This window comes from Gavia stellata, chromosome 11, assembly GCF_030936135.1.
Source record: "Gavia stellata isolate bGavSte3 chromosome 11, bGavSte3.hap2, whole genome shotgun sequence".
NCBI lineage: Eukaryota > Metazoa > Chordata > Aves > Gaviiformes > Gaviidae > Gavia > Gavia stellata.
Genome location: NC_082604.1, coordinates 13,383,471 through 13,407,443, shown reverse-complemented (window position 1 = coordinate 13,407,443; position 23,973 = coordinate 13,383,471). Strand labels below are relative to the sequence as shown.

At 38.6% G+C, this 23,973-nt stretch overlaps 1 protein-coding gene across 1 annotated transcript in view; it reads left to right on the top strand.

The window, feature by feature from the left end:
- Nucleotides 1-23,689, top strand: part of SLC9A9 (solute carrier family 9 member A9) — a 210,680-nt gene extending 186,991 nt beyond the window's left edge. The window contains exons 15-16 of the mRNA XM_059822852.1: nucleotides 22,839-22,944; nucleotides 23,468-23,689. Coding sequence (XP_059678835.1) covers nucleotides 22,839-22,944; nucleotides 23,468-23,689 — 328 coding nt within the window. The remainder of the gene's footprint in view (nucleotides 1-22,838; nucleotides 22,945-23,467) is intronic.
- Nucleotides 23,690-23,973: the final 284 nt, after the last annotated feature.

The following is a 23,973-nucleotide window of genomic DNA, read 5'->3' as shown; positions in this document are numbered from 1 at the left end:
ACCGTTATGTAGATATTTAATTTCCTTGAAATAGTGTTTCATTTGATCGTGAAGCATTTCATAACACATACTATTTAGATTGCAACAAACTGTCTAGTCTGAGTAGGGTGCTTTTAGGTAGCACCTCACTGCCAATAAGAAAATTAAAATAGTATTAGTACTGGTATTGTGTATTTGAATTTTCCGCCCTTTGTTAGGCCATCCCATAATGCTACACAGAGGGACCTACTGCTAGACCTTAACTGAAAGTCAAACTCTGCAGGTAAAGACCATGCAATAGAGAGTAAAACAGAATGAATTCATACAGCAGGGCCACAAATACTACCTGGGAGTTGGGACCTGCCAGCCTCAATTCCTCAAGGAAACTGAAGGCTATTTCCTGTACATTGTTGCTAGGGACAGAACCTGCAGTTGATGTAGCTCAGCAGGGTATGGCTAAAGACTGAATGAGCTGTCTCAGTTTCCTCACAGATGGAACTGAGATGCAGGCAAATAAAACCACCTGACATACAGCACCTCAAAACGATGCTAGGTCTGTTCAAAGTTCTGTCTCATACTTAAACAAACACAGGAGCCTGATTCACCCATTCAGACAATGTCACTGCAGCCATAAAAAATAATCTGCTGTCATTTTTTCTTTCAGAAAAAAAAGCCTTCTGCTTGCCTCTCAAGATAAAATAATATTGTAAGAGTTTCTTTGTCAAAACTGTGAGGTCAAAAGAGTGCTCTATTAAAACCTTTCTGTGTCTTAAATTCCTTCCACTTCATATGTCACAGGCTCCTTTCAGTTTGCTCACCTGACAAGGTTCACAGGAGAGTACCCTGGTGTCCCAGAGTGACAGGAGTGGAAACATGCACTTCTCAGGCACTTTTCTCACATTGTCAGAGTGCTTTACTGTAAGTGACAGTCAGCCTGATACTATGAGAGAAATAACTAGAAATAAAAACAATCAAGGAGAAAATTATACAGAGAAAGTTATTATTTTTACAGTAACTGATACTCACAAACACAGCGAAGGACAGCTATACACTGCTACAGTACACCACCACCTTCCTACGCTCAGCTCTGACTTAGAACAAGAGTGTTTGGCAGCAAGAGTGGGTCAGTTCCCCACCCCAATTCAGCCCTTGAACGCCTCCACAAATACCTTTCAAAAAGGATACCTACGAATCATACGCAACAAATTTTTACCCACAGTAAAGCACCCAAAGTGCTTGGTGAGGTGACTGTCTCTACCACTAATATAAGAGACAAAAAAAGGGAAGATAGGTAAAGTTAAGTGCCATGTCAAATATCAGAAACAAAGTCAGTAGAAAACTAGGAAGAATGTAGACCTTCTAGTTTCCTGTGTCATACACTTTCCAACACACTTCACTGCCTTGTGAACCATGTAAAAGTCAGACTGAGGTTTTTTTTCCAATGTGGCAGACCTGTCATCTTGGAAATCATGTGAGTTCACCAAACTGTTTACCACAGGACACCAAAATATCATCATGTCTCATAGTATTAGCACAGGGTCACATTACTCCAATAACCGCCTCCAAGATTTTAACAACAGTTTATTTCCATAGTTTCTAGTATCATTCCAGTATTGTTTTCATTGCCTTCCTAGCAAAAAGGGTGAAAACCACCAACTTATGATTATTGAGCATAGTCTACAGTTTTTTTAGGAAATCAATTTCTCCTCCTGCTAGACAGCATCACAGAACAGTAACTTGGCTGGAGGAAGCTTGAATTTAAAGGGTCAGCCCTTTCATTTTAAGTTCTTTTTAAACACACTTTTCTGGAATTTGTCATTTACAATCGCTGATCAATGATTAATTTTCCCTTTTTCATCTTTATCCTGGTAGGAAAAGAGAAGTTATTTGCAACACATAAAAAGAGAAATCATTTGCAACATATAAGAAAATATTACACATAACTGGTATATCTTTCTTTAAGCATTCTGTAAAAGTATTTGCAAAGTAGATAAGGTAAAATAAGGCAGGCAGTATAGCACTTTGGCAGTCTTAATCTGAGACAGCACTTGAAAGGAAAGTATGTTTAGATGACCAATTCATATGCTGTGCATAATTATTTGTGCCTACTCATCTGCAATAATACCATTAACCTAAACAAACTTGCATGAATTAATTCAGGAGACAGCAAGTAAAGAGGAAGAAGAATCAAACCAAATATTTTACAGCAACTCAGTACTTTGTTCCTTAGGAGAAACGAATTAACAAAAGTTGAGAAGTAGGTCCAAAAAAGTATCTTGTACACAACTCTACAAAGCGTATCGATTAGGAAAGTTCAGACATTTGGAAGAAAATTGCTGCATAAGACCTAGGTGGTCTACACATAAACCCATATTAACCAAAATGAATGAATCTTTTCATGATCTATAAAAAAAAGTGGAAGCCTGTAAACTCCCCATACTGTGGATCCATTCTTACAGAAGAGAGAAAAAAAAAATCAAAAACAGCAAAACAGTGCAGAAGGATAACTTCTAGAGTATCCTTAATGCTATGATGTATGCTGGACATCTGGCTAGCTGCTCTTTTTATTGCTGTAAGGCGCATGAAAGATGCTTCTTTTTGTCCACTGCATAAGTACATGATTGCAAATACTAGGAAACAAAATACAACACAGACATTCACAAACAGGCCAAAAGATTCAAAGCTAAAGATGTCTAGCTTTTACTGAAGTCTCATATTAATTGTTTCCTAATTCCAAGACAGATTATGTATCAAATACCATTCCTCAGTGTGTACACACAACCTGTTGCCAACACTGGATGAAACATTAAGATAGTCTAGGTATCCAAGTACCATTTATATCACTTAAGAGAACAAGCAGGCTCGACAGCCACGAGGGATGAACTCTTACAATAAAGAAGCTGAAGTAAATAGTTATGACAAACTGGAGTTCAAACTGCAGTATGATTCCTTTCCCATCCTTTCCCTTTAGGTACCTATCTACTACTGCTGATTTCAAACCTCTGGTATTGTTCCATTTTTTTTATACCATCACACAAACAAATACACAAGACCACACAGTTCAAAAGGAGGGGGATTTTCTTTTTTAAAAGCCAATGCACCTTTATTTGCTGTCAGAGTTGACATCATTAAAAGGATCTAATCAGATAACACTTACTTGTGCCAATAACATTTTTTAGAAGTTTTAATAGAAAGTGCCTCTTACCATCTTCTCAATAGATTGGTTTACAATTAAGCTAGTTGAGACCCATGATTGCAAAGGTCAGATGAGTAAAGTGAATTTAAAGAGTTGAGTAAAGTGAGATGAGTAAATTTCAAGCTTATTTAGATTGATGGCATTACTGCAGATAAAGACATAAATCATTATACTCTGCATATGAATCTGTCATCTAAACACATTTTCATTTCAGATGCTGTCTCAGATTAAGACTGCCAAAATGTTATACTACCTGCCTTTTTTTACCTCTGTCTACTTTGTAAATCAGCATAACTGATGGCAATATTAAAAACTTGGCATTGAAACTGGAACTAAGTCACTCTAATGATAGAGTACCTAATGTTTTTATAAAAAGTCACCCTATTTTAATTCCTTTTGATCTTCATTTCTTCCAGTTTCAAGTCTCTTTCAGTCTCAAAAATAAGTAATACCAAGGTTTTAAAACATAGCCCCCTAAAAAAAAAAAAATCTCATTTGTTGGACAACCACAGTGTGATTTAAAAATAGTTAACATTACAGGCGACAATACTCAGTAAGAACTGTCATGTTCTTTTGAAAAATCTGTCTACTTATCTAAAGTTTGAACTGTGGATACAAAAGCCTTTGCTTTTCAAATGGTAACTCTTTTTGAAGATATTTTAAAGATACTTAAAATCAGCACCAGAGAGAGCTGCATTAATAAATTCTCAGAAACAGAGCAGATTACAACATACCTGTCAAGTAGGTCAAATATCACATTAATAATCCTGTTTTATGGAATGATAAACTGAAAATGCATTTACAAGGCAAATCATTAGCTGAGGTAGGATTCCCATCTCCTGAGCTCAGGTGGTATGTTTTTGTAAAGTTCAAGTAATATTTGTGAAGTGCTAAAACATGGTGCCTGACAGAATTGTAAAATATGATTATACCTTATGACTATAGTTTCTAGTGAAAAGTATGCAAAGAGCAGCTAATAATTAAACACTTGGCAAATTTGTCAGAATAAAATAAGATTAAAGTCACACATTTAAGCAAAAATCAAACTTGAAGCATAGGAAAACATTGTTATCAAATGCTTTTAAACAAACTGACACATTTTTTACATGCTTTTGCTTTTAAAAATGTGTCCCAAGCCTAATGGATCAAGTTAATTCCATTTCTCCACTCTAATGCTTGATGGTCCCCACAGAAAAGAAGGCAATTTTTGAATACATTTGCACACACATTCACAGGGTTCTAAACAAACCTAAGTCCATGTTATTCAAGTGGCATCTTCACATAACCAGATCTAAAAATTACAAGAAACATCCTGAAAAGCTGTTCTTGAGTTATGAGAAATCTCCTTGTGCCTACGTAATTTATCTAAGCAATTCTTGAGCAAACTGCGTGTTTACTGACACTCAAAGCCATCCTGCTTTTGCATTGCAACTACTAAGAAGCTCTCCTTGCCTTATAAGATGATGTTATTTGTTATATAAAAATAAGGACTTGCCAGCTAAGGAGGAAAATGTATTAAACAAGAATGGTTTGCAGTTTGTTGTTATTTTATTAGTCACTAGGTGCTTGACTGTATTTTATACTATTAAGTTTCTCCCCTTTCTATTATTGCTGTCCTCAAGATTATCTCTCTGCTCAAGTAGACTAATCTAATCCTCCTCAGTATTGGTGGCACCATCCTGGATTTTTTTTTGCACCTGTTTATGAAATCTGCTTATGAACACTACTTCATGCATTAACTTCGCTTATGTTTAACAGAAGTGTTCCCAAGACTAGGGCCTGAGGCACACCCCATACAGTCTCTCTCCAGTCTTAAACGCCCTTTGTAAGATGACCCAAGCTGGCTAAACGGGAAATTAATTTCTTATCTACCTTCTAATGCATACTATTCCCTTTTGTCTCTCTCTTGAATATTATTTTCCCCATGAGGCAACGTACCTTATATGCTTTACTTAAACCTACATTTATATTTGATCTGTTACTTCAACCTTGTCTAGCAAATCAGTTATCTTATCAAAGATAGATACTGGTCTAGTCTGTCACAATCAGCTTTTGTTAAAAAACACATTGCATTTTATCCAATTTTCCATGTAACTTTATGTCCTTGGATTACCCTTTTGCTTCAAAAGGTGTTCAAAGACCTTGCTTACTACTGAGGTCAGACTTACATAGCCATCCTCAACTTAAAATACTTATAATCCTCTGTCCTTGACTAATATCCTAGGTCAGACAAAGCTGTATTTGTATATATAGTTGGGCCTTAACTGCGCTGGTCAAATATTTTCCCTCAAAACTGTTTTTACAGAAAAAGCAGCTTTCAAGTGAAGGAAAATGCCCTTGGAAAATTCTGACTTTTCATTGAAGTGTCAGGCATCTAAACCCAGAAACATTTTCATCTGAGAAATCAAAGCTATTTCTATTATAAATGTTAATTTAGCATCTTGCAGAAATTGTAGTTTGAGTCCCTCACTCTGATCAAAGAGAGCTTTCCTGGATGTGCAATAGTCAAGACCTACTATGACAGAATCCAGAATAACACCCACCATCATGCTCAGATCCAGAGAATCATAATTTAGGAAGGGGCAGACAGAGAGCTCTTATCTGCAGTCTAGAAGTGTGTATGCCAAAAATAGCAGAGGGAGCTGGTCCAATAGTGCTCTGGAAGACAATTACTACCTATAGAGGCAAAAAATATACTTTTTAGTAAAGGTGTTGTAATCCCTCATCTGGATCATGGCAATGCCAATCATCCAAATAGATAAAAGGAAATTGTCCCCTCAGGGGGTTCCTTTGGGCTGCTAAAGTGAAACAAAGGAGAGGCAACCTCATTTAAGTCTTTCATGATACTGATACCCATAAATCATCACACACTAACTACCAGCTACTGCCACACTATTAAGCCTTCTGGATAGGAGCTAATCAGGTTTCTTGAGACTGTACCTAGTATCTCTCTCTTGCATCTAACTCCCCCGAAGAGCATCTGTCCCTGGGAGAGAAATCGTTATGGGCAGAGGCACTGGGAACACCCTGCCCCAACGCGGCTTCCTTCTTTGCTGCTCTTTCCCTAGGTCCAGACATCCCCAGCTGATCACACACACACAAGTTTGCTCTGGCTCTTTGGGGAGCAGAGGAAGTACCACCACTGACCAGGCAGAAAGGAGGGAAAAGCCGCCCTTCTCCAGGAGAAGCAGAGGCTGTACAAAACACTAGGATAGGAACTGGATAGCACAAGAGTGAAGAAAGACACAGCATGGTCCCAGCTATCCAGGGTGCCACAGGGCCACGCACAAAACTAGTATTGTAGATACTGCTACAACCTGGTAATTTTACTGCTGTTCACCAGTTAGACATCCGTCGTCATGACATTTGTGAAGATTGAGTCTAGTTAACAAAGCTTTAAGTCAGCTTCTGTGACAGTGGTGAGGGTATCTATTGCCTGGGACACCTGTTGTGTGTGACACCTGTAGCAAAATAAACATTTGACCCTCTGAAATCTGTCCATCACTAATCATGTCCTGGCTGGTATAGTGCTTTCCCTATGCACCTTCAAATGCCTTGCCACAGCATACTAATAACAGTTCTGCAGAGACAGACAAATCTTTGAACTGGTGTCAATTTTCATGAGGTATTCAACGTGATTTGGAGATATTTTTCAAGAATAAGAGAGAATAGTCCATTACTGTAATTGTATTTATGTATGTTGGAGACAGGCGTTTTAAAAAAAAAAAAAAAAAATCAAAATTACTTTAAATCTAAATACCTTGCACACAGCAATTTTCTCAAGATACTAAATGAGTTAAGTGTCCTCTGCAGTCTGTTGTTGACAAACTTGAAGCTAATGATTATAACTGACTACAAAACCAATACAGTATTGTAAAACTCATTCAAGGACTACAGGTTCACACACAAAGATAATTAAATACTTATTCCACTGGTAGAGAACAAAGAGGAGCTTGGATGATGTGCTTCCACAGAATGTTAGCAAGCTAAATGAAGCAGAGCTAAGTAACTAGAAAGATAGGGTTTAGCAAGGGTAGTCACACAGACATAACCTGGGACAACTAGGCACATAATTAATAAAAATACAAAAAAAGAAATGTTTAAAGAGTAATTATTTCTCAGGTACTAAGCCAACTATCTTTCCAGAGGGAATTAACTTCAGTGAGGACTTCTATGACTTTTCCAGTGTCAAAGGGCTTCCAAGGTGTTAACTAATTAAATTCATAAAGCTTAAATTTTAGGCTGCACAGGGTCTTTTACATTATCAGGTCTGAACTCCTGGACATCACAGACTCTTAAATTTCATCCTGTATTGATTTCAGAAACTTGTTTGAGCTAAAGGGTACTAGGTGTCAGGAAGGTATCCATTCCTGATCAGAAAATATCAGCAATAGAAAGTTCATTACTTCCCTTAGGAATGTTTTCCAATGGTTAGTCACTGTTAAAACATCCATTTTGTGTCTTTTAGCACATATTTAGCTTATTGCCTGCATTAATTTATTTTAAACAAAATAAACATTCCAGTATCATGTATTTTCTCATGAAAAGGTACTTAAAGAGTTCATTAAGTCACCATTTTACCTTTTCCTTTATTTTTAGTATTTTGGGGAAAGAATGAGGGGGCTCTTTCTTACATCCTTCCCAACTTTTTGAAAACCACTTTAAAACATGGACCACCACATTGGGCATGGTATTCCAGCACTGGTCTCACTAGTGTCTAATACAGAAGCATTAGCACACTAGTTTTATTCTCTGCTCACTGTTTGCATGCATCGCTTTCCTCAGGGCTCACGAAAAGTCTTGGCACTACAACCCACAAGCGCTGCAGGGAAGTTTGGCCCTCCTTGCTTATTTGTTTTCAGGAATGCAATTAGAGGAAATATATTTGAATGAGACCCGCTTACCAGGCAATCAAGGTATGTCTACATGACTGCTCTGTCCTTATCATGATTCATCCACATGTTCTATCATCAATACCTTCATAGTGGTGAAATTATTTAATATCAAATTTTCTATTGACCCCTCTAAAACCTGCAATGAAACACTCACCATTTTGTGGCAGTTCTCCACTGGCAATTACTATTTCAGATCTATCAACCAGTCAATTCTTAATCAATTTAATGCATGTCTTGTTGACACTGTAGAGAGCTAATTTTTTATCATAATGCCATTCCAAATGCCTTAACAAAGCTTATTAAATGCAGGTCATTTTTATCAAAATTGTAATTTCATGAAATGATAAAATTAGATTTGTCTCACAAGATCTATTTTCTATAAAACCATTCTCAACAGCCTATATGTAGGTTAAATAGATGTTATTGTCGCTGTGTTACAGTTCTTTTCTTCCTTGAAAGCCACAGGACAAAAGTTCCAAATACAGCCTAAAATGGTCTGTTCTCCAAGGGCGATATTACAGAGGTTGGAGAAGGTTTTAATACCTCACACCATAAAATAAGAGTTTATTTTTAAAATTTATATTATGTGATTTTAAACTAATTATGATTCACTAATGCTGGGCTGGTCTTTTTTTTATATATCATTTTTGACAATTTGCATTATTAAGCCTATTTGATACTTAGTCCCCAGATTCCACAGTAAACAGTGAAGATAAATGTAGTCTAGGTAAAAATAATTTCTTGAACATTTAAATAATGTCTAGTGCAAGATAGTAACAATTTCCTATTTTGGCAAAACCCAAAACATTTGACGCTTTTCTGTTCCCTATTTCTTTTTCATTTTTTCTAGAAGAATTTTACTTTAACCTTTCAGGCAGTCATTTCCTGATACAGCACTGCAAGCTCTGTATCTTCTAAGAGTGTACCTTGATGCCAGCCATTTCTATACTGCAGTATTACATAAAAATTCATAAAGTACTCAAAAATATGACTGCTACTGCTAAGCTATCCAGTGAGCTTAGCAATATGTTATAAGTTCCCACACTTTCTACAGGTTTTTTGGGAGGTTGGGTTTTTTTTTGGTTTGGTTTGGTTTTGTGTGCGTCTGTTTTGACAGGAGCTTGGAGGACTACATGACCTCAGTTGCTGCTTGATATGCCAAGGAATGCCTTGCCTTGGGAGTCTTCACAGTGAAGCTCTAGACAAGAGCTTATTATAGTTCAACATGAACAGTTCAGCCCCAACACCACCTCAGTTAGTAAGGCAAATCAAACTAACCTATGTTGTATTCAGTTTTTCACTTCCAAACACCTTACAGGACTCCTGCAGTTCACATAGTGATTCTGGTCCGTTGCCTTAGCTCATATGGAAAAAGCAGGAGGCATGTCATACCTGCTGCTGCTCAAAGCTCTTTCACACTTTGAGAAACACAGGTACAGACAAGACTTCCATTCTGTGCTTGATCTTCTGTCTTCTACAGTAGAGTGCTCCGGTTGTTACTGAATTAGCTCTAGCCATGCCATTGCAGAAGATTGGTTATTTATAGAGCCAGGTTATCCATGCTCCTCTCATCACAGGCTTAGAAGTCATTTTGATATCTGCCAGGTCTTAGTCATAGGCATTCCCAGAAATCAAAGCAAGCAAGGCGGCTAACATAAATCCTGAAAGCTGAAGGCACAGAGAAGGACGGACCATGTTTTGCCTCCCTTCCACAGCAGACTGCAGAGCTATGTACTGGAGGGAGTTAACTGCCCTGCTGAAAACAGGTCCCCTCTACATGCAGCAAATTTTTGGAAGAACTTGGAGAAGTCAAGTGCCTTCAAGTGACCAAATTCCTTCTTATGCTCTCTCACAGCGGTAGGACAGATCAATAAGCTTAGCTATCCAAATGCTGTCATCCAACCAAGTTGTCATCAACAGCCAAACAAAAATTTTTAAGTTCACTGAATCAGAACAGGCCATACCTCTACTAAAAACAAAAAAAAAAAGCAAGAGACTACATCAGTTTTATATGTGGAAAAAATAGCTGTGAAAACAGGAAATAAATGAGCATAAGTTCACACAGAGTTAGGCTTCTGAATGCAAATCTAGGTTTAAAATCAATTACAATGTGAAGGTTTTTGGAAACTAGACATTAGAGTGAGATCTGAGTGGGAAACCATTTTGAAATCAGATCTGGATTAGGAGTTGAGTGCAGGAGTTGTCAGAGATGGGAAAGGAAAAGAAAAGCAGTGATCTCAATGAGTGTATTTCTCCACTAAATCACATTCATGGAACAGCTACACTTGCTCATGCACAGTATAGCTGGCTTTTGTATTATGAGCAACTCATGACTGAAACCCCAATAGCTGACCTCTCCATCTGTAATGAAACACTGAGAATGAAAAAACCTCATGCTCATTCATGCTGCACTGTACTTTTCCCCACCTCTATTATTGCCTGTATTTGGGTCAGTGCCAGGCATTGGTACATGTGCGCAGTGTATTGTGCCAATAAATAGAACGGAATGATGCCAAATTAAAACAAAAATATCTTTCATAATCTGTTTCCAGAATCTTTCACTGGAAACATAATGAACTGTCAGACATGGGGTAGGCAAAATTTAAGAGACTGGCTTAACCTCTCTGAAACTGATGCCTGATTAATACCTGCAACATCTCTAATAACAAATCAAAATAATCCATTAAAAGAATTACAAAAGCATTTTATAGTTCAGCCAAACAGCAATAACATTACAAGGGCACAGATTTTCTCGTACTGTGGTAGATCCATTATTTACCATCATGCTGATGTTCCAGCAGCAGTTGGAAGAAATAAAACCCTCCAAGTACATATTGTGGGTTGCAGAGAAAAAAGTGGGGGCATTTGCTCACCCCTCCCAGAGGGCTAAGGTCTGGCACCTCCTGTTGCCTTGGCTTGCACAGCTGTAAATGTGTTACAGTATCAGATTCCCTTTATCACAGGCTCCGTGATTTCTTCAGGCAACGATTGCCACATCTTAAGCACCTGCTGTAAAATCATACATCTTTCTGTGGGCCTGAAAGTGAGAGGCCTTTAATTTCATTAAGCTCCTACATTCCTTTAAAAATGTAGTAAAACAGAAGAAAGGCTTAGAAATTCTCATTGCAGCTTCTCATCTGGAATACCATAGCTTTGCAAAACTATACCCCCTTCAAATCTTCACTCTAGCAAAAATAATCTTATTCTTCCACCTTTGCCCAACTATATTTCTAACCAAACCATAAAAGTCACTTGTCACACTTGCAAAAATATATCTTGTTCTCAGCCCACCCACCCCCCTGCCCCATATCTCTCAAACTTTCTCCATCACAGCACACTGTCCTCACTCGACGTACTTTTCTCTAGCATTCACAGGCTTGCAGGAAAGCCTTTCACACCAAGATAGACATTAAGAGTTTGGTTATCCCGCTCCAGACTAGTATGGTGATAGGAGCCGTGAGATGAACTATCCCAACTGGAAATCTAGTGCTAGTTTTTCCTATTTCTGTTTTACATTTGACAAGCTTCTCTGCTGTTCAAAAGGCAGTTTGATCTCTTTTAATATGTATCCTCTATATTGTTATTTTAATCTGCCCCTGTTGCTAAACAAAATATCCTGTTTTACCTATTTAGAATGTTAAACTATAATATTAGGATAAATACCTCACATTTCTTTCACTCCTAACAGTATAAAATTGCTATTATCCTTGTTCAGCAAAAATCTTTTTATTTTGCTAGAATATCTGCCATAATTCATTATCCTCAGTTGTTCTTTGCACTGAAATTTGCATACCTCTCAGGGAACATTATATCTTGAGGGTTTTCTAACTGGTCTATTCTCTGCTTTAAAATGTCTTTACAAAAGCAAAGATCTGGCTTGCCAGAAGGCTGCTTTGTTTGAATTACAGCAGAACCTATTCCTGTGCAATATGTCTTTCCTTCCTCAACACTGAGCCCTCCACTTCTTAATGTGCTTTCTTCACTAACCTATTAGAGACTTCCAACCTCATCCAGCTAGCTAATTGGGCATATAACATGGATTACACATTGGAAAAAGCTGCTGGAGAATCTGAAGACATAATCTTTGGACCAATCTGCTCTCAGGACTAGAGATTCTCAGAGGATATATTAAACTAAACAAGCTTTCTATTAACAAGGCTTTACAAAGGCTATCCTGCTCTCAGCAGCTCAGCATAGGGAGATTAAAAGACTGCTTTTTTTAAGTCACTCCCAGTGTCTCGTACTCATTACCTAACTGACCAGAAGGACAACACATTACTAGAGTAAAATACTCTTCCACAGAAGTGCTAAACCACGTCCTGATCTTGTCACACAGGTTTTGAATCTACTTCCATACCTGGAATGAGTATGGTTTCTCTCAACTGTACAAATAAGCAATAATATGATTTCATTAATACATTTTATGTTATCCTATTGCTGTCAGCTTTGTCATGGGCTTCACCCAGCACAGGCCACCTTGGTGCCCTGCTTTCATGTTCTATGGGGATCACAGTTCTGTTTATACACTCATACTGGGCCAAGAGGAGCTTGCCAAGCTGCTCTCCATCATTTATCAATAGTCCTGGTTAACAGGGGAGGTCCCGGATGACTGGAGGCTTGCCAATGTGACGCCCATCTACAAGAAGGGCTGGAAGGAGGATCCGGGGAACTACAGGCCTGTCAGCCTGACCTTGGTGTGGGGGAAGATTATGGAGAGGTTCATCTTGAGGGCGGTCACAGGGCACATGCAGGACAGTGAAGGGATCAGGCCCAGCCAGCACGGGTTCATGAAAGGCAGGTCCTGCTTGACCAACCTGATGTCCTTCTATGACCAGGTGACCTGCCTAGTGGATGAGGGAAAGGCTGTGGATGTTGTCTACCTGGACTTCAGCAAAGCCTTCAACACTGTTTCCCACAGTATTCTCCTGGAGTAGCTGGCAACCCGTGGCTTAGACAGGTGCACTCTTCGCTGGGTTAAAAACCGGCTGGACGGCCGAGCCCTGAGAGTCGTGGCAAATGGAGTGAAATCCAGTTGGCGGTTGGTCACAAGCGGAGTCCCCCAGGGCTCAGTTTTGGGGCCAGTCTTGTTTAATATATTTATCGATGATCTGGATGAGGGGATTGAGTGCTCCCTCAGCAAGTTTGCAGATGACACCAAGTTAGACGGGAGTGTTGATCTGCTTGAGGGGAGGAAGGCTCTGCAGAGGGATCTGGACAGGCTGGATCGATGGGCCGAGGCCAATTGTATGAGGTTCAACAAGGCCAAGTGCCGGGTCCTGCACTTTGGCCCCATGCAACGCTACAGGCTTGGGGATGAGTGGCTGGAAAGCTCCCCTGCAGAAAAGGACCTGGGGGTGTTGATTGACAGCCGGCTGAATATGAGCCAGCAGTGTGCCCAGGTGGCCAAGAAGGCCAACAGCATCCTGGCCTGTGTCAGAAACAGTGTGGCCAGCAGGAGCAGGGAGGTGATCGTGCCCCCGTACTCGGCCCTGGTGAGGCTGCACCTCGAATACTGTGTTCAGTTTTGGGCCCCTCACTACAAGAAGGACATTGAGGTGCTGGAGCGTGTCCAGAGAAGGGCGATGAAGCTGGTGAGGGGTCTGGAGCACAAGTCTGATGAGAAGCGGCTGAGGGAACTGGGGTTCTTCAGCCTGGAGAAGAGGAGGCTGAGGGGAGACCTTATCACTCTCTACAACTACCTGAAAGGGGGTTGCGGAGAGGTGGGTGTTGGTCTCTTCTCCCAAGTGACAAATGATAAGACAAGAGGAAATGGCCTCAGGTTGCACCAGGGGAGGTTCAGGCTGGATATTAGGAAAAAATTCTTTACTGAGAGAGTGGTGAAACACTGGAATAAGCTGCCCAGGGAAGTGGTGGAGACACCATCCCTGGAAGTATTCAAGGAATGTGTGGACGAGGCATTGTGGGACATGGTTTAATGGGCATGGCGGTGTTAGCTGATGGTTGGACTTGATGATCTTACAGGTCTTTTCCAACCTTTGTGATTCTGTGAAGAGAAGAGCTCTCTGGTCTATCTTCACTACTGTACCAACCTGTCCTCAAAAAAACTTTCAGAATTTTCATTTTCTTTGGAGCTACTCTTCTATACCCTTCTGGCATGACACCCATCTCCTTATTTACTCTTTTCCTCTATCAGAAGACTATGGAATAAAGAGATTCTGTTATTTTTATACAGATCATTGTGGAGCTTTTTTCTAAGAGAGTGAATTACCACTTTTGTTTCTCTGTTTTTGTTAGCATCTTTACAAACACAAGCAAGCATCAGAATATAAGACATATTGTTCCTCCAAGCCTTTCTCCCCGTTCATAGCTCATCCATCAACAAAATTGTGCAAGAAAAGAAGTTCTTTACAGGAGTTTCTCACAGAGGATCATATTTCCCTTTCAAGTTGTACATTTATAACTGTGAGAGCATCCTCTGAATCTTGGCAATGCAGAAGCTGGAGATCTGTCAAAAACAGCTATATCTACATAATGATGAAATACCTGATCTGACTTCCTGAAAAAAATACTCAAATAGGAAAATAATTATTTGGCATAATTTTGGTGCACTGGCTTTAGCTCTCAATCCATATCACCAGAGGGCCATAGGAAGAATATTATGGCAGCTGTGGCTTACAGAGTTCTAGCAGCCATTTTATTGCCTTGCTTTCACTGTAGTATTTTAGTTTGAGCAGAATGATGCCCATCTTGTTTGGAAAGTCTTGTTCACATTACTCTCTTGCTCCCCACTCCTTCCACCACCCTCCTGGTCCCCAAGTTCTCTTCTTCCAGGGTAGAGGCACTACAACCACTGCTATCCTCAGTACCTGTCTGAGTAGGTGCGAGTTCATTGTACCTGATATAATTTATCGGAGAGGTTTTTAAAAGCTTTATAGCTTTCACTTTATTTGGATCAGACCTTTTTTTCTCTCTTCCTCTATGCTGCAACTGAAGTAATTCATTTGATCAAAACCAATTTGTACTTGTACTTCACTGCATTTAAGGTTTACTCTCCCTCCATCTTGCAAATTATTAGGTTTATGGTGCCACTGGTATTAGATTGTCATTAGGCAAGGCATGTAACTGCTGCCAGTCCTCATTCTCCATGCATCTGTTTTCTGGAATACTTCTCAGGCAGATGGTGATGCCAAGGACATTCTCAGGAAACATAATCTTCCACACAGAGTGTAGAAATCCTTACTAACTTGCTTGCTCTTCTACGTTCGTTCCCTCTGCCAGCACCAGGGCTGAAGCATTTCATACAATGTGCTTCATCTGAAGAGCTTGAAAGTGATCTCATCTGAGGCAGCTGGCATCAGAGTCTTTTTAAGACCGTAAAGGTTTATGCATAGCCAGGTCACACCAGTGTTCATCCTTTCTAATGCAATAATTTATCTTACTCATGCCAATGGTTTCTCCAGTTTTGTAATCATGCTAGAGATGTACCATATGCAGAAGCTCCTTTTCTTCAGCAAAAGAAACCCTATTGCCAAGCCAAGGGTAGACCAGTTTTGCAACATCCTGAGAAATTTTCTGTGCCTTCAAACATGCCAGGAAATCTTTTTAAGTTTTCTCTGAGGTGAAATTTCTTTCATGAATTCCATGGTCATTCAGGTTTTCACAAGCTTAAATGATTGTAAAGTTTTTGTTTCTGCTGCTGGCTTTGATGCCATTTATTACACAGAAATTTATATTATTTTTATCTATTTTTCTTCTAAATGCATTTAATATAGTATTTTCTAGTTATGAAAATTGATGCCTTTCATACACTCCTACTTTCCTTGATATGGAGGATGTTGTGTTTGGTTTCTTATATTTTGCCTTGGGGGGTTATTTTATTACATCCTGAAGTGAGATTAATTTCACCAAACTTTAGATACTTGATTATTAGCCACCTAAGTCTAATCTAGTTGTTCAGACTCTTTTATAGTCAATAAAGAGAAAGAAACTCATCCTAGTTTCAATTCATTCCAATAACTCCAGCACTGCAGGATGAGACTAACTGCCTTGGGATTTGGCCATTTCTCTTTATTGATGAAAAAGTAAGACTGGTAGATTAGATTTCTTTCAGCTATCCTACTATAAGGTGTCTGAAGATAGGGGAGATGAATCCTACCAATGATGTCAACTTTGAATCACACACATTTTTCTGAAAAGTCACATGCATGTCATCAATCCTGATGCCACTAGTGCAACACAATCTTATCTCTTCATTGTGTGTGTAGCTGACTCCTATGCGTCTCTGTTGGTCATTTGTTTTTTAGTTGGTTGTACTTTGGTTGGGGTTGGGAGGTTTTTTTGTTAGGTGGAGGGTCCTTTCCTTGTTATTATGTAACTGATGTCAGGGAGGTTTTTTCTTCTTCTCTTTAGCTGCCTCACATAGTCTGTACTTCCAAAGCACTTTCTAATATTATTTTTTCTGACATTAGTGCCTGTTCATATATTCCTTTTGAATCTTATATGAGTATTCTTCTATAGTTTTGCATGCCCTATCTTTTTATTTTCAAGAGTAGCTGCATTACCCACTCAATTATATAAGCAAGTCTCCATTTATGTCTCAGATTTTTTCTTTGCATGGAGGTGTTATATTTGGGATATAATAGGCTTCAAGTAACTTGAGTAAGACGTCTCAGTCTTCCTCTCTGCTTCAGTGAGCTCACAACTAGAAGCCCATGGTCTGTAAATATCCCAGACATTTTACTCAATGCATACTAGAGAACAAGCCACTTCTCAGTCTGCAGCTACTTATGTATAAGACCACCTGACTAAGGTCAATTCTATTAACTCCCTCCGTTTTGCCCACATCTCTGCAATGCTTCCAGTTTCAAAGTTGAAAGCAGCAAATTTTTAGCCATATTCTGCATAAAAGCCAAAGTGAATTCTTTGGGTCTGACACTACATCTGGCTCTAGAATCTGACAGTTAAACAGACTTTCCTGCAAGGATGCATTGAACTAGCTTTTATTACCACTGATTTTCATTCACCCTCCCTGCTCTCAGACATGAGAAAGACAAAGACAGGCAGAGAGAATGAATCTTAGAACAAAAACAAAAAAAGAAAGACCTGATGATTTGACTTTGGAGGACTACAGTATGATTCTATTTATCCTCAGTTGTCTAGTATTTTAAGTTACAACAGTAGTGGGAAAAAAGTAGAAAAAAGTCACAAAGAACTAGAGCAGAATTCACTAGTAACAACTATAAGCTAAAATATCATTTATACCAGATTAGTGAGTCCCTCTCAGCTTTCTCCACAGTGCAGATTAGGTTATCTTTACATATTAAGTTACTGTAGATCTCATAGTCTTTTCAAAAACACACCTGTTATTCTGACAATTAAATCTAATATAACCATGCCCTGCACTTTTCAACCAGTCTACATTGATAACTCCCCCTCCTCTGAAAGGGATTCTGTGGCACATGAGAAAATACCCATCCTCTTTTACAAGAGTCAGGAGGAGAGACCCCTCTGAAAAACAGCTTCTTCTTTGGGTGATTTTAATTTGCTGTGCATGCACTTAAGACCTGGAGATGTCTCTGTGCCCCACCAGCTCAGTCGTGCACACAAGCTGTTGTGTAAAGTAACGAAATAATCTCAGTCAGCTGTTAGCAGGAGTCAGCCACGTGCAGAATTTAGCCAGATAATCAAAGTTTCATGGTTTGCCTGCTCCTACTCAAACACTACCGAAATGGAAATGTTTGCTTTTTAGGCTATCACATAACTAATATCAAAAATCATTCTCTAAAAAAAAAAAAAAAAAAAAAAACAACACACACCACACACAAACCAACAAACCACGCTCTACCAAGGAACAACACATTTTTCCTTACTACAGAAAATAGATTGAATGAATGGAAGTGATAACTTTTCTTCAATACCATTCTTATGTATGTTTCTTCATAAATACAGAGAGTAATATTAAACTCATGACATAACTAATTTGCAAACTCAGACTTAAATAAAAATATTCACCAAGGGACACTTTAAAAGACTGCAAACCTCCTCAAGAAATCTTAAAAAAGTTGCACAAAGGATGGATTCTGGGAGCGGTGACATTTACCTCTAGAGACTTATGCCTCCAGTAGAAATATAGCACCTAACAATAGAATATTAAATAACATACTTTTAACAAATGTGTATTTATAGCATGGTTTGATATAGGAAAACATTCTCTGGAAAAAATCACTGTATGTAATTTTGACTAGTATCACAAGACTTCCTGTATTTTGGGGCTTTTTAATAGTAAATGTTATAGCCTGAGCATATTTGCCTTTGGAGAGGATGGGATTACCTTGAGTTACAGAGCCCCCATCATGCGATGAGGGAAAAGGCAAAACACCTTCTGGGCCAAATGCAGGGATTTACAGAGCTGAAGCGGAGCTGCCATATGTATTTCTAATTGTGGCCACATCTTCTGTTTTGTTGGGGGGGCAGGTGGGAGGTGTTTGGTTTTGTTGTTGTTGTGGTTGGTTTGTGGTGGTTTTTTGTTCCTACCTCCCCCCCCAACATACAAGTTATTTCTCTCTATTACTCTTTTCAGCAGAGCACATTTGGACTAGGACTCTTCCTCCAACAAAAGTGAGCCTCCTTTAAGTCTGAGTCAAAACAGCCACAACATTTTTGCCAGAATATTTTTCCCCTATTTGACCATGCTAATGCCATTTTATCAAAAAGATAAAGTGATTTTTACCAACATTCTCAAAATTTGAACAGAAATGTTAATTTAACAAAGTGTAGTCATTTGATGCTTATTGGCTGAAAGAACAGAAATTTTTAGATTCTCATTTTTCATCTGATATGACGCAAAAACTATTTTGAAATCTCAGAATTTTCTGCATAATGGAAATCCTAAATGTTCTGCAACATGGCTAGTGGTAGTAGTGTTTCGCATCAAGATTACCTGAGATTTCCCACTTGAAAAGTCTGGTTCAGGTTACCTGAATTTTTGTGAAACAGTAGCTATATAGGAGGAAAATTTCCATAAGAGCTGTTTGTTTCAGGCATAATGATTTGGTTGGGTTTTGGGGGTTTTTTTGGGAGGTGGGGTGTGGAAATCACACAATTCCATGGATTTGTTCCTGATAAATCTTCATAAGATTGTTTTTAAATGCACTGTACTTAGAGCAAAGACTTCATATTCCACCCTGGAGATGCCTTTTGCCATTTCTTTGAAACTCCAGCCTAAACTAGATCACATTGTGAAACTTTGAAAGATTGGCTATTCATACACTTTCCAAAAAAAAAAAAAAAAAGAAAAAAAAAAGAAACACACCACAACACTTTTCAATTTCAAGAACTAAATTCTGAAGATCCTGTTGCTATTGAGCGTACTGTACCCTCCCACAGCCCCTATTTGAATTGCTCAGCCTCATCAGCCCCAGCAAACAACCTGCTTGTGGTTCATCTTCAGGCTACATTGTTCAGACACTTGCTGACTGTCTTATCTGCTTATTGCTGGGCAGTACAGTAGAGGACATCATATGAGTCAAACTCAGAAGAGACAGAAGCTGACCCAGGAAGGGGTAAACAGATTTAGATGTTGAGTCTGGTGTCAGTGAGATAGGAAGGGAGAGGAACTGTGCCTGGCTAGTGGCAAGGAAGGGCTGGAACTGCCTGGGCAAAGGGATGTTCAAATAGCAGTGAGGGGACCCAGGGTAAACATTTCTGGGCATGTGAAATGAGAGTGGAAGCCTGGAGATGTGGGAAATCAATGGAAAAACTGGTATTTGACTATGAAAGTAAAGCATGCTAATCTGCCAGCACTGTATACAATTAAAATTCTATACATGTACATATACAGGCATCCTGAATTCAGTTTCCCAACTTGGAAGTTACCACCTTTACAATATTAATAATGTTTAACACAGTATATTGGATGGTGTAGAATCCGAGACATGCAGATGGGCTCTTCTGCCCATGGAGGGCAGAAGTGCAAATCTAGAAGTGGATTGATTGAGACAAAGTTTTCCTGCTATCTTTTCCCTGTCCCTGAATTAGGCAGGCATGAATTTGGTTCAGCAGTAATTTCTGAGTTATGCTAAGAGTTTTACAGTTAGTTTCTTCCAATTTTTAAAGCAGCCTTAGTGCAACATCTACCTTTTTCTATTATACTATTTAAATTATTTCTCCCTGGAGATGCTGGGAGATGCAACCAGAGCAGCTGGAGTGTGATAAGACTTCTTGCCAGCCTTAAAATGCTATAGACCCATGTCTGATATACTTTTGAAATGCCAGCACTGCACATGGCTTAGAATTCCTCTTTCATGCTGCAGTAAACGATGTGATTATGCCTGTAATACTATAAAGCAACTGTGTCAACAATAAGAGGAAATATTTATGGCATAGGTTATTAAAACAATGAAAAATATGCCAGTGCAATTTAAGTGCCTTTAGTGGGCTGAATAATAGCTAGTTAAATAAGGAGCAAAGAAATAAATAATTTATTACAGAATCAGAAGCATCACAACAAGCACAAGAAAATTGTCTTCATTTTAAACTGCATCTCAAGAGGCTTCAAAGCAGAAGCATGGACAGTATACAATGAACGCATTAGAGCAAATGCAAAAGGAAGGGGACTTAGAGGACCTGTTGCAGCCCAAAATGAAGCCATCACTCAACTTAAAAAACAGTGTACACACATAGCAACCAGTTAAACACACCAGACACAAAAGTTTATGCTAAAAGTGGTGGTGGCTTAAAAAGACTGAAAACTGTTGTGGCAGCCAAGTAGATTGCCTGTTTCAGCATGCACCCCCTATTCCTATCTGATGCGGTGCTGGGTTTCATGCAAGCATGGGAGGAAAACAGCACTCAAATTTTTACTGAGAGGTATAAAAGCTCATTATAAAGTTATACAGCTACTTAGAAGTAAGGCCTAGCTCAGAGATCAGATTAAGGAGGAAATGTAGATGAATATTCATCTTCAGTTACTTATTCTGGAAGAGAATAAAAGAACAGAGCAGACAGAACTCAGTATAATCAAATGCAACTTCCATTACAAGTCTATATTTTTCATGCTAGATCTGACAACTCAGTTCAAACAATTCAAGCCGTTTGTACTAACAAAGCCAATATTTCCAAAGATTAAAAACCTAGAATTAGGCTCCTACTTCCTTTTTTGGCCTTTAATTAGGTTTTTCTGAAGTGCTGAAAACAAAACACTAATTGATGGCTTTCATACATTGCTTTTTAACAATAGCTCTTAACTGCTTGGCACTTTGGAGGTTTCGGATAAGATTGTGAGCAGATCAGAAAAGGATTGTTTGGTTTGATTTTACTCTTATAGAAGCAAGAGGATTAAACTTTCCCTACGCAATTTGATCTCATGAGATTCCCACCTTGATCATGGTTCTGATAAGAATTCATAATAAAATCTTACAATCTTTTTTGAAGTAGACTCAATTGATTTTTCACCCTAACTCAGTATATGGCCTTGGATGAAGGAATCAGACAGTCTTCTGACAGGTGCAATTTAATTTTTTAAAAAATACAAAAACATAAAACCCAGATGCTGTAGAACAACTTCCATGGCTGTAGTATAGAGGACAGCAGAGCAAGTTATTTAACCTTTCAATCTGTAGCTAAGATCATAAGGCTGTTTTACATAACAGTTTCTTCAGGTTACAGAATTTGTACTTTGTGTGTGAAGCAGTGATACCATAAACAACCAATAATGGAAGAAAAGGAGTATTTCTACAATAATTGCTGCAGAGCTCAAATCACTACTCAGTTTTACATTTGTTCCTTTCTTCTTTAAGGAGGCACAGAAAAAGAGTGAGGGAGAGAGCACAAGCTAGAAAGCAAGAGAAGGGAGCAGGGGGGAGAAAGTGAGACGACAATCAATAAATTTTCCCTAGCAGCAAAAATAGCTGACAGACCTGCTTCCCAAAGAACACTGAAAATTACTTTGTGAGCACAAGTAGCAGAGAAGTTAAGTCAACTTGAAGGACTCATGGGAGAGCTGTTATTGACAGATATGAGAATGATATAATTGCTCAATATGAGCAGGTTTTTCTTTTATCTCAGTAAAGCACTTTTGGATGAAAAGATTGGAAAGACAGGTGCAAAACAACAGCATAAATCCTATTCCTAACGTATTTACATAATTTTATATAAAGGAGCATTGATGTATGAAGTGTAAAACAAATGCGTTGAATGCTGAAAATAAAGTATTACAGAGAAAAACTTGTGTACACTTCCAGCAACAAAGAAACTTAATATTTGATGACATATACTTCGCCCATTGAAGAAATGCACTGATTTTACAAACGGCTGAGTGTGTGTTTAAGAAAATGTTCACTACTGTTCTTACATAAAGAAGCTGATACAGTTGCATCTTAAATTGTTTTCTTTTAAAATTGCATAAGAGATCACACTTACAGCAAACAGTAGATGATAATAGTAAACAGGATAATCTAGTACACATTTCCTCTCTTCCAGCTCCTACTGCATTTACGTATCCCACGACAACATCCCCTTCAGCTATTCTGGTACCCTTCAAAACAGATTGAGCATCAAGTGTTTTGGGTTTTGTGTTTTGGGGTTTCTTTGTTTTGCTTTTGTTTTTTGTTGTTGTGACTGAAAAACATTAGACAAGACTGATGACAGGTGAATGCATGCAGTAAGGGGTGGGTAAAGAGATGGTATTTTCTATGTTTCCATTCAGTTAGATGATTCCCTTATGCTTTAAAATGAAATTTATTCGTGTAATAGAGAAGCATGTTAGTATCAGTATCTGTACAAGAAATATTCTTTAATAAAATTCCCAGATACCTAAAGCCTATCTTAACCCACACTGGTCCACCTCTCACAACAACATTACCTGAATGGTGTAATCCTGTTGCCAGGCTTCTGACCAGCCCCAGTGCATATGGGGTAAGTACCTAGTTTGGTTAATTGTATTTAAGGTGTAATCTAAAACCTGCCATACTCAATGAAACAATTTGGTAAAGTCCCTTTTCCAAAGCTTGTAACTTTTAAGGCTAAGAATTATGTAATTTCTTCAGGGTTGTGGAGAAGGGGTCTTGAAAGGCGCAGTGCTACATTTTCAAGAATGGCCACCAATACTATAAGCTTCAGATATGAGTGACATGTTCTAAACAATTCAGCCAGATGCTGAAAGTATTTGCTACCCATCAGTGATAGTTAAGCACTGAAATATTCTTAAAGATCTTAAGGGTAGGTTATGTTTCTCAACACTGCTCGAGAGCAGAACATGCTGAGCAACTATTTGCTTTAATCATAATCAAGATGGTAAATTAACACCTGAAAAAAAATAAGCAAATGATGAAATAAAATGAAAGTGGAATCACATCTGACTTGTTCTTCATTTAAGCTTTAAGAAAAATCCTCCTAAAGAGTCTCCCTTCTACTGATATTTTTCTTTGTTTGAATACAGGATCGACTGAAGGATGATGACACAGATTATATCATAAATAATGATGAATTGACTGAAAACTATGAATCAGATGCTCACATATCAGTGCCAGCGCAGGACAGAACAGGCTCCACCCAGACTACAGGCAAGGAAGATATTCATGAAGGAGACCTAGGATTAGGAGGGTACAAACTCCAGCTTGAACACACTGCAGGTCAACCCCAGATGAATTCATTAACATGAACAGTGTAATGTTAATCACAAGAAATAAGACTTTTACCAAGAAATGAAAGATACTTTTATGTGAACAAGAGGCTAGAAAATGTCCTAAGCACAAAAATCAAAGAAAACTTAGATTTTACCAACTAAATGCTTGCTCCCCCCCAGGAAAGAGGTTACCATCATCCATATACCTACAACAATATACAGGTATCCTGACTCCAGTAGTTTCTAATAAAAAGATGTAGGGCACTGCCAACCCACTGTTAATCCATTACAGTCACGTGTTGTCTCAGCACTTGACTGTA